The sequence below is a fragment of the Aplidium turbinatum genome, chromosome 17 (assembly GCF_918807975.1).
Source record: "Aplidium turbinatum chromosome 17, kaAplTurb1.1, whole genome shotgun sequence".
NCBI classification, from domain to species: domain Eukaryota; kingdom Metazoa; phylum Chordata; class Ascidiacea; order Aplousobranchia; family Polyclinidae; genus Aplidium; species Aplidium turbinatum.
This window is the reverse complement of record NC_137488.1, coordinates 12053860-12066091: the sequence shown is the minus strand read 5'-3', so window position 1 is coordinate 12066091 and position 12232 is coordinate 12053860. Positions and strand designations below refer to the sequence as shown.

General features: G+C 36.9%; 1 protein-coding gene across 1 annotated transcript; it reads right to left on the bottom strand.

The window, feature by feature from the left end:
- Positions 1-501: 501 nt before the first annotated feature.
- Positions 502-11856, bottom strand: LOC145786368 (long-chain fatty acid transport protein 4-like). The gene is made up of 12 exons (XM_082598012.1): positions 11678-11856; positions 11028-11216; positions 10276-10475; positions 9512-9749; positions 9080-9281; positions 8636-8769; positions 5172-5284; positions 4836-4922; positions 4198-4335; positions 3753-3920; positions 2944-3090; positions 502-2700 (listed from the first exon to the last, which is right to left on the bottom strand). Exons 1-12 carry the CDS (start codon positions 11839-11841, stop codon positions 2543-2545), a joined length of 1938 nt encoding a protein of 645 aa, XP_082454138.1. The 5' UTR covers positions 11842-11856; the 3' UTR covers positions 502-2542.
- Between the last annotated feature and the right edge of the window lie 376 nt (positions 11857-12232).

Below are 12232 nucleotides of genomic sequence, written 5' to 3'. Positions count from 1 at the left end.
GTTACATTTTTTAAACTTCGGGTTAACTTTAAAACATAAAAGTTAGTGACTTACCGAAAGAAGATCGTTTTTTGGATCAACTAAGGAGAAAATTGATAAATAATAAAACTGTAATAATCTCGCAAAAAAAAGCAATCAACCTATGTCTCTAAAAAAAAGTTTGCCTAATTTTAAACGAAACTGCATTAAAAGAGCTAGTTTTTCCAATACCAAACATTCAAATATCTCAGTCAGGAATTAGCAACAAGAAAACATAAAGACTTCAGCTTTATTTTCGAACAATGCCGAAGAAAACATGATCTTATTCTTTTGCTATGCCACCAGACAGCACCATTTTACAGGAATATTCATACCCACATTTTTGTTGAAAATGCTCTCAGAATGCACCAAATTCAAAGTAATTTTTCAAAATTTTCTGGGGGAGGCCCCCCAGCCGCTAAGTGTCGCCTTCGGCGAACACGCCATCGGGCTTCGCCCGACGGCTGTCAAAACCTCTCCCTTTCACAATTCCTGGCTACGCTACTGATAATGGTACGTTCGTCTGACTTTACACCGCAAATTGAAAATAGCACGTTGCGTATTGCAGTGCTGATAAAAAAACGCATTTCATTTTCACATGCTTTTTCTTGAAGGGGCGGCAAAATTTGAATCCGCCCCGGGCGGCATATTCCCTAGCTACGCCACTGAGGTAGGCTACACTGCAAAAGTGGATTACTTTTGAGTTTCACTTTTTCGTTGCCAAACCGTGGCGACCTACAGTAGGCGTGTGTAGGTTACACAAGCCATGCGTAAGGTGCTAAACAGAACACCCTCTATTGTACCCATGCCAAACTATCAGGAATAACCTATCAGCGGCTTTGCTTTGTCAGTCCGAGGATGAAAAGTTCAAAACTAACCAACCTTCAACTGAGTGGAAGCCGATCGTTTCATGGCGGCCAGAACTATCAGTAATTGATAAATTAATGGCCTGGGTAGTAGTTGATAAATATGGTCTTCGTGTATATTTTTGGTTACTTTAGTACTATTTTTAACATACAACTACTGGCGCTACGTGTGCTGCACATCTGAAGAGCATATGAGAAACCTAATAACGCGTAGACTATGCTAGCCAGGAACTGATACAAAAAAAAAAATGGTAAAAATTCAAAACTTTGGAGATGTAGCTATAATATGCATAGAGACATTTGTTTAATTACAACACGCACTACCACAAACGACAGAAGTCACCGATTCAATAGAACGCTGTATAACAAGCTGTTCCGCATATTAGCAATACTTTTTCATATGAGCTACCGTTATCTTATATATCACTGCATACTTATCAAGTTATCAGTAACCGATATTGCAATACTCATCCAGATAGGTTGTCGTACAAAACACTGAGTACCGGTAGGCGTATTTATATTCTGCAGGTCGCTGCAGCAGATGAGGTTTATTAACCAATCAGAAAGCAAGATTTATATCAGCTGAGTGCAGTCATGCGACTCATAAACTTTAGAAAGAAAATTAAATTAACGTTTCGAAGTGACCGAGAGGGTTAGGGCTAGAGAATAGTAATTTCATGGCGTGGATTCTATTCCCACTATGCCATTACTCTTTTTTTTTCAGTAATTGTTATCAAACACAGTTTATAGCAAGTAGCAGCTCTCTAGCTGAGTGCTAGAAGGCTCACAATGCTACAGTCAGCTGGTTCATAGAGAAAATTGTCTTCAAGTGTCAACCGTTCAAAACACTCCATCTGCTGCAGCGACCTGCAGATTATAAATACGCTGACAAATCTTTTTGATCCATGAAAGCATTTCTTAGCTCAACAATGTGGCTATTCAAGACAGTCGATAAAGTCACTGCATGGAATCACACACAAAAATAATAAATCACGCGATGAACTTGCGCATAAATCACAGCATGGTACTTTAACAATCACATGGAACAATTCATTTTAGCTCAAAATTTTTTTTTGGCGGTTCATTTAAACTTCTTGCGTGAAATCAGTTGCAGAGTCTATTATATAGCGTTGAAGAAACACTAAAAACATTTGACAATGACATGCGTAATACGCTTTTTAAACACTGTCCCAAACATTTCAGATAAATACAAGAGAGCACCTTAATGCTTCATCAAATTCGTTCAAAACAACGCTTCCAAAAGCTTAGTAAGGACTTGACAAGCATTTCTACTAAAAATTCACCAATAGCTTAGTTCATGAAAATGCATACACTGCCAGTGTGTAACATGTTAAAGACAAGACAACAACAACTGCGACAGTTTACATATGACGCTAGATAAGTTTAGGAATGGCGGTTAAATATTAAGATAAATAGCAATGTACTAAATTACTAGACACACAAAATTGATAACAATCAACAATAATAATCATAATAATCAAACATGTATAATAATTGATAATTTCCTATCGTTACTGTTGCATAACACAGCTACAAAATCACATGCAAGATACCGCACTGCAAAACTCTGGATAGTGGGGTAGCATTCGCATATCATGTTCAAAACGACACACAAGCACAGCATAATCCTACGGAAGTTACACACGCACAGAACCATTTTTTATGTTGCCATAAAGCTCTTTGTCCATAAGAACGTACTTTCGTTTAGCGGCATCTAGGAAGTAGATGGGATCGTCGACAGAATCCATGTTGTATCCTTCTTCCCGCAAATCCGTCTTCTTGACCTTATGAGTGCCTGTGTCGAACATTACAGAAGTGTTTTTGTCGTGTCCAGGGTTACGCCGAATCCCGATACAAGTGTATGATCCCCCAGATGTACAAAATCGCACAAAATTAACTTAACTCTAATTCGATGTTATGCTGGCAAACTATTTTCTTACTCAGATATTTTTTGTTATTCATTCCCATCAGGTTATCACCATATTGCAAACCACATTTTTCTGCTAACTTTCGATCAGAAAAATCTTGATATTCTCACCAGTAACTTCAACGTGATTGCAGAGCCGGACAAAGAGCGGGCGGCTGTAGGACACCAACATCTTTGAGACTCCGTCATAGAACGATTCCATATCAACGTCTCTATCTGGGTCCATGATAGAAGCCATTCCAGCCTTGCCTTCGGTACCTGCGATGAAATGTCGTGTGGTATAAACTTTTTTGCATCTATACCTAGATTGTAACGATTTCAATAAAAGAAATCGCAAGAAAACAAGCAAAAAACAGTTTAATATTGCAACGAACGCAGACAACGTAAAGCCGCCTATAAAAGTTGATAATAAAGTTTAATACCTTTAACAGATTTTATTACTTCACCTAAAACCATGCACTGTACTGTATTTAAAGTACTGCTTGTGATTGCCCAGTTAAAGATTAACAAAACTACACATATAGATTGCTTGTTTTGTGATTTTTAAACAAGCTAACTAGCTTTGGCTTGTACTCTGCACCTCTGTAGCCACAAGCACACAAAAAATTATGAATCTTGAAAACAACATGTTAACTAATTAACAGTTAACAAGGCGACAAGAATACTTGAACAGTTAAGTGCATTCGGCCTGAAATCAACTGTATCTTCATTGTAAAAAGACAAAGAAAATTAAAATCACTCAACATTGGATAAGGCCGTCACCTCAAAGTGCTGAGCAAGCAAAAGTTGTGCTGAGCATACACCTTCAAACCGAACATGTTGACATACAATGCTTCACCAACCCATTCGCATACAAGGCTAGAAGCTGTCCAAGCTTTGTAAGACGTAGGTTAATGCATTCCCAAACACAAACAACCAACCGGGTATTTCGACACCGTATACTGCAATGGTATGGTGGTTTCCAAGGACTTTAGCGATTTCAGCTTCACATTCAGCCGTCGACACATTCTCTCCCTTCCATCTGAAAGTGTCCCCAGTGCGGTCCTTGAAGTACATGTAGCCGTACTTGTCCATGGTAAGCACATCACCTATATAAGTTAATAAAATTGCAGCTTTCTTATAAAATAGATATATATTCTATATTTGGGTAAGGCAATGCATCGGTAATATTTATTCCTCACTGTGGTGCCTCCCTAGTTTAAGGCAATGGTTTGCCACGTTGTTCTATCTTCGTTATTTACCACTTTTAGATTAATTTTTTTTATACATTGTTGATACATCACAAGTTCTTGTCGAGTAAAACACGCATCTCCGGTTGATACACGTATCCACGTTGACACAATGGTTTTGGCAAAGGAAACATACCTGTCATAAAGCAGGAATCTCCAAGCTTGAACACGTCATGAGCAACCTTTTTATTCGAAGCAGACTCGTTGACGTAACCATCGAAACGTTGGTGCGGGTTAGCGTTCACGATTTTGCCAACAAGCATCCCGGGTTCGCCTGACAAAGTGAACCAAATAAGATTGTGCAATGATCTCGTGACTAGCAAGCACAGCGCACGTTCTTGAGACCGGCTGGTCAAAGTCCGATTGGTAGACACTCGTCACTCCTCGTGGTGCATATAGGGTGAAATAGGCAATTTTTCAATGAAGGACAACCTACTGAAGCTACTAAAATCAAATAGAACTAATCTACTAAGATCACTTAGAACTAAATTTACTGAGTAAAAATATTATCACTCTGTACAATATATCTCACAAATAAAACTTAGTCGGTTACTCACAGTGCTAAACAGCACGGTGTAGGAATAACAAGTAGATCAATACCGGCACATCCTGATTTACGTCAACAATATATTTAAAGGTATTTTGTTTCTACACATGTTGCTCCGTACACTCCAATTCAAATTGAACAGGTTAGATTAACTTAGTTGCGGCCAACCTTGACATTGTGGTGAGAAAAAATTTCCCATAACAAACAAGTGGTAACTAATTACAAACCTGGACGGCATTTCACCGCTAATTTATTAGGGCCTCGAATCAGTTCCTTGTCTTCGTTTATCTTCATAAGCGTGATTGGATAAGCGCCTGGATAGAAACAAAAAAGTGATAATTCTTAGAAGGTCAGATCCAAAGTCCAAACGATTCCCCGACCAGTGGAAGTTGTCGTTTTTACATGTAAACGATGTAAAAAAAATACCACTTTAACTTGCGGGGTAGTGGCGAACAAAAACGTGATGTAACTGCATACAGCTTCGTCGACAGCAAAATCCGTCATTTTTGCAGTGAATCAACGTAAAAATGATAGATTTTGCTATGTGTGTTGAAGCAACTCACTGGGAACGATGACCGACGTGAACCCGCAAGAACCGACTCTGTTGTCGATATTTATCATGTTGGCATTTCCTTCTGTTGCTCCATAGAATTCCGCAACTTTCTCGATATTAAATCTGCAAGTTTATATACGTCAGCACTTATTGAAAGGACAAAGTCCCATTGAATGGTATCACAAGAATAAATCACAGAAAACACGCAACGAAACATTAAACTCTCAGCAAGTTGTGCAGAATATTTACTAAAGACTTAGATTTTGAAGCAATACATGAAGAGTGAAGACTAAGGAATAGCTCATAACTCTTATGAGAGATTGTTTTACGTATATTAAATAAAATAAAAAGTGCGCTGAGTTGCTGTAAATGTAAAGCGTGTAGTATTAATGAACTGCGACAAAAGCCTCAGTTTTAAAATTAAAATACAAATGCCAAATTTTTATCTCCCAGTGTCACCTGTTTAACCCCTACCAATACCAAGTACCATAATTTTTTTTTGTTAAAGATATAAAGGTTTTTATTTAAATCCAGATAGCAAAAAACAGACACGTCTATGAATGGGGCAATCGGTTCACGATGTTAATCTCCATTGTATGATCTAAAAAAATGTCACTAAATCAGAGCTTATCTATGAGAAAAGTTATACCATAAAACGGCTTTTCCTCCATCCAATGTGTTATAACAAAAGTTTCACCAAACAGGCACAATGTAATAAGGTGGTGACAGCTGACAGTGAATGTGAAATGGAATAATCAATAACAGTATTAGCTGCAAAGTGGGTTAGATATTAGGGTGGAGTGAAAAATTTTTTTTCTCTCAAATCAAAAAAGAGGGGTTCTAAAAACTTGTCATTTGACCCAAAATCACCATTAAAATTGATTTTGGGGTGTGGCACTTTTAATTGGCCGTGCCACCCGACCCTAGGGATCGCGACGAGGTCAAATTTCATGAAATCCGCATAACTTTACAACCGTACATGCTAGAAACTTGAAATTGGTCTTAAAAGATTCAAAAATTACATGTTTCTATCTGCTCTAAGAGCAATTTTAACCATAAATGCAACAGAAAATGATTTAAATGAAAAAAACTGATATTTTATCATTTCGCTCTCAACCATAATAAGTATGTACTGTGTGCATTGTAGAATCATCCATTTTAGAATCTATTACATAGAGGAACAACATAATAGACTACATTTCAAAATCCATTCACAATCACAATCAATCCTGGAAGAGCACTATGTCATTGTTGGAGTACCAGGCGAGTATTATTTGACCCATGTCACACCTGAGGATGGGAAAGGAAGAATAACTGCAAATACCGTCAATGATGCCATAAAGTACACTGAACTGGGCGACAAACTTGCAGTTGTAGGAACTGATGGCACGGCAGCAATGACCGGATCATACAATGGCTTGATCAGAGCATTGGAAGAGAAGGTAGAACATCCATTGCAGTGGGTGATACTGATATGCCTTCTACACTGCAATGAACTGCCATTGCGACATGTGCTTGTAGCTATAGACGGGACAACACATAATACTTTCCAAGGAAAGATTGGATCAAAACTAAGTGGTTGTGTTTCAGATTGGCCAATTCAAAAATTCAAACCAGAACTTTCCATTACTGTCCAATAAGGTTGTCGCTAACCTCAGCATAGACCAGCATTATGCTTACAGGATTTGTTGGAAAACTCTCCTTGGTCATGTGGATGATGATTTAGCAATGTTGGAGATAGGGCCAATTTTCCACTCGAGGTGGCTCACACTTGCATGCAGAATCCTGCGGTATTATACTTCAATATCAAAGCCGTCCGCAAACCGGCATACTTTGGCTGAATTTTGCTTAAAGGTATATATACTTCTACATGGTTTCAAATCAAGCACAAAGATAAAATATCTGATGGGCCAAAAACTCTGTTCGATCTTGTCCAGAGTTGAATCGTCCAGTTCCCGTCCAAAAAAGTGAGGGGAATTTTGTTAAAGGTTGTGCAAAGAAATGCATTCTTTGCACATCCGGAGAATATTCTGGTGGGACGGCAGTGAAGAAATTTGCAGAATTGCTGTGAACAAAATATTGGCGATGAGAGGATGTTTACAGCAACCTGGAGTCAACATTTCATCGAATGACAACTTTGAAGGAGGTGACCTGGAACAATCAGATAAGAAGACTGGTACAAATGTTAGTTCCAGTGTGCGTTGGTTTCTTGTTCCTAAAATCAACATCAAGGCGAAGGAGTATTACAAGCTTATCAATCTAAATGACCCTGGGATTTGTGAACCTCCACTGATCAAAGCTCTAAGTCGATCCACACTTGAGGAGATTTGAGATAGTCCACTGCGCCTTCAGCATCCTTGTCACAATCAAAGAGTTGAACGGCACATAAAGTTGGTGACAGATGCATCATCCTCTGTAGCAAGGTATGACAGGCGTGACAGTTTGATCAGATAGAAAATTAAATCTAGACGTCTGATGAAACGCTTTGACACAGAGAAACAATTGCTTCATGAACATTGAACAGGCATAGAATACTGAGCAGTGACCATACAGAGTTACTTATTGTTGCTGTACCTTTGAGTTTCATACAATTTGGGTAGAGAGGTAACTCTTTTAAACCATAAACAGACATAACTCAGCAACAACATTATTATACATTTAACATTATAAAAAACAAAAAGCGAACGTTTTTGGCCAGTCATACAGCCCTTTTCAAGCCTATAAGAAAAATACATTTTAAAAGAAATGCTAAAGAATCATACAGTATCACAGCAAAAATATGGTCAAATCTAAACATTTGAGAAACTGCCTCGCTCACACAAATTGATAACTTAAAATTACACAGCACAACGGGTCAAGTATTTGAGAGGTAAAATTAATTAATTGTTCAGAAAATTTTCTTTTCGTTTTTTGTTTTTCATAATGTTAAATGTAGTGTTGTTGCTGAGTTATGTCTGTTTATGGCTTTGAGTTTCAGTTCATCAACATGCCTGAAGTGTCAAATGGCTGTGTTCTATATTCTTGACTGGGCTATACATTCATTTACAACGTTAGGTCAAGAAATTTGTTTAATTCCCACTCTCCTACTTCTAAAAGTGCTTTTTTTTGCATGCATTTCATCGACTCACAATGCTTGTTTAATACAAATATCAGTTTTCTTTTGATAAAACGTTTTCTGTTGCACTTAGGGTAAAAATTGCTCTTAGAGCAGATAGAAACATGTAGCTTCTGAATCTTTTAAGACCAATTTCAAGTTTCTAGCATGTACGGTTGTAAAGTTATGCGGATTTCATGAAATTTGACCCCATCGCGACCCCTAGGGTCGGGTGGCACGGCCAATTAAAAGTGCCACACCCCAAAATCAATTTTAATGGTGATTTTGAGTCAAATGACAAGTTTTTAGAACCCCTCTTTTTTGATTTGAAAGAAAATTTTTTTTTTACTCCACCCTATTAGATATCAAGTATTAGTCACCTTTTGGTAAACTGGGTCCAAATTTCTGGCCTAAGTCCATTTCCGCTCATCACCCTCACGCTGTGGTCACGATCAGAAGGTTTTGAGGGCTGAGCAAGCAAATAGCGGCAGATCTCACCAATGTATAAGATCACCTAAACAAAACATTCCAGTTTGCAAAAAATATGACATTTTTACATCATTTCAACGCCTAGAGACTGGATAACGTCTCACAAAACCCAGTATACAATAAGATTACTTGAGGCAAAAATGTCAGAGCTATAATTTAACCGCAGTAAAATGACGATGCTGTTACCTCTAAAAATAAAAATAAACTTTCTGTTAATTAACTACACTGTGTTTTAGTAACATTTTCGATGATAGCATAACTTTAACTAAGCACAAGTGAAACATGCATCTTAACTTGAAAATCAATATGTATGTCTCTGTAAACTTATGTCTTACCGTACTATCATACTTTTTGCAATCAGTCCAAAAAGCACTTGCGGAAAATTTAGTTCGGATGGTTAGTGTCAATCCATGGCATAAGCACTGGCCGAGACCAACAATCCCTCCATTGGAATGATAGAGCGGTAAAGAACAGTATATGCTATCATCATGCCTGTACTGCAACATTAAATGCTGCATGGTGCTCATGAAAAAGTACCTGACAAATCAGAAGGCTGTGTTAGTCATAACGCTTTACAAGGTGAAAGTAGGAAAGATGTGCAACTGCATTCTCTTACTATAAAGTTTCTACTTTTACATTGTTTTACACAAAGGTTTTTTTATAAAGCTTGCAGAACTGATCGACCCTGATCTTTCAAGATGAAGAAAAATGGAGAGAGATGCAGATGTATCTCTCTTTTTTGCAGCAAAATGGAGTGAAATGGCTACCTGCAGTGTGAGATAACAGCTGCTTTGGGAAGCCCGGTAGTTCCAGAAGTATAAATGTACAACATTTTATCAAAGTACGAAGCTTCTTTTGGGAAAGTTGGAGTCAGCCGAGAACCATTTACAAACACATCATCAATGTCTGTTGTCTCATCAGGAACTTTCAAATCAGAACCAGCAACGTTACAAACTGAATAATACTTTGGCTTGCCATCGAGTTCCCCACTGACTTCTTGAATAGCTGTGAAACAGTAAACTGGATTAAAGACCAAAATTATGCATGAAAAAAATGGTGGTCCCATTTAAGCTGCAGTGACCGACACAGATATAATCTTTTTTATGCACATATTATTATAACATACTGTAAGATGCATATTGCATATAATTACAGTGGCCGCAAAATACACAGATGAAAGAAGTATAAGGTTCACTTCAGTCACCTGCTTCCTTTTTGAGACGCAACATTCAGTATCTTGCAGAAAAGTTTGCCATTAAAGAACTATATATAATGCTATGACCATGCATTTGTTTGTACGTTACTAACACATTTAGAAATACAGTATTTCCATTTGCAAAGAACAACCATTTTATGAAAGAACGTTGCATAGGATTAAAACTTAGAAACAGAAAAAATTATTTCAAAAAATATATACATACTTTATCCTCTAATTCACTACTCTTGTATTTACTACCTACTCCACAAACTGCCTAAAACTTAACTCTTATGTTTGCCAACATTGATGTGCGTAATATATAAGCAAACAAACCTTCTGAAAGTTTTCCACTGAAGATGACACCCTTACTTAAAGAGACATTGATGCAGTGCACCAGTGAATCTCGTCGCAAATTAAAGTTGATAAGAGCACTAGTGACCCCTATCTTTGCTAATCCTAACCACAAGGCAACAAACTCGGGCCGACTTTCAACAAAAATTGAAACAACATCTCCATGCTTGTATCCTTGATCTCTACAAAAACATATTTCAGGCTATTTCAATTAAATTGAAAAAAGGTTGTTCAAAGTTAAGCAAGCATTTTTGATGGAAGTTTTTATATTGGTTGTGGTTGCAAAATCAAATTTACAACATTATATACCGCACACACTACACAACATAAACATTTAAATGTAAACACCTTTCCAAATATGTGTTCCAGTAAGACCTCGTTAACATAATTAAATTTGCCTTATCACATATGTCAGTATTGTCAGATATTAGCGGTTTCAAGCCAGAAGTTGGTAAAATTCTCTACAAGGCAAATGTTTACATTATTGATGAAGAAGCCAATTTAGCTCTTCTTATGATTCAGCTTCTAAACTTCCGTATGGGAAAATTGAAGAATATTGACACAACCAATTGGAATGACATCTTAGCTGTCATATGCAATTTTAGCACTACTGTTGTTCACTAATTTTTGTTAACAACTAAAACTGAAATTCTCTAAAGATATTGTCACAATAACGACACAGAAAAACAGTGCCATGTACAAAAACTGCACATATTTTTCAAAATTTTTCTTACTTAAAGTAATTTGCAACTGCATTTGAATATTCATTCAGATCACTGAACGTCCAGACTGTGTTTTCCCACTGAAGTGCAATCTTCCTAGGATGGCGTCTCAGCACTTCTTCAAATATTATTGGAATGGTACGTCGGTGCTTAATGTTTTTAGACTGAATGAATCGAAAGAGTAGCAATGCTTTCAGAGCTCTGAAAACAGAAAATCCAAAATTTGTAAACTTTGAATCATATTTAACAGACAGCATTGCAAGTCGGGTAAGAGGTAGCTATGGCTCTCATCAAAGTTGGTTTTTTTTTTGGAGAATCAAAACAAATATTTTTGATAGCTGGATTAACATCACTTGTGAAGAGTTTGTTGAAACTCGCAACATTCTATCTGAACATGTTTTCAGAAAACTACCCGTCAGTGTGACAATTATACAGTACAACAACCTACGCTATGACATTTAATCATTACATGGCCTTTGACCCCATTTATACAAGAATCCAATTGGTAAAACGTTGCAATAAAAGCTGCTTTTTTTACAGATTTAAATATTATAAATAAATGGAAAACTATGGTAACTACTGATTTGCTATTACTGATTGCAAATTACAAAACAACAAAACACAAAGTTATAATATTATGAATAAAACCGCTTCATATCTACCTTAAATCCCGGCCAATTGTTTTTAAAAATATATCCACTGGTTCTAAATTTTCAGCAGCAAGATAAATAAAAATAAGTACAGATATCACAATAGATATACTGGAGAAAGCAAATGCATACAGTCCAAGGCCAAGAACCCCATAAGCCCCAAGTTTGTCATACATTTTCAGTGATGTTAATTGAAGACAATCAATGATCCTGCAAATATTATTACAGCAAATGCAAATGTAACTTCTGAAACATCACTATATGATTCACCTTGAATTAGGGTAGAAATACAAACAAAACAAAAGGCTGTCTGATAAACCATCCAGAAACTATTCAAGAATAAGCTTAACTATCAGTTTTATTACTACAGTATTCTGAAATTCCTAAAATTGCATGCAACTGTGATTTAATTTTATACGGTATGTATTTACGGGTGCAACCTAATTCGTACCATGAACAATTCGTACCGTCAGTTCGTACCTTGAAAAGATCTAGAGAAAAAATTAAAAAAAGCCGAAGTGGCTGACTGCAGTTTCCGCAAACAAACAAACTGAAAAGATTAAGAGA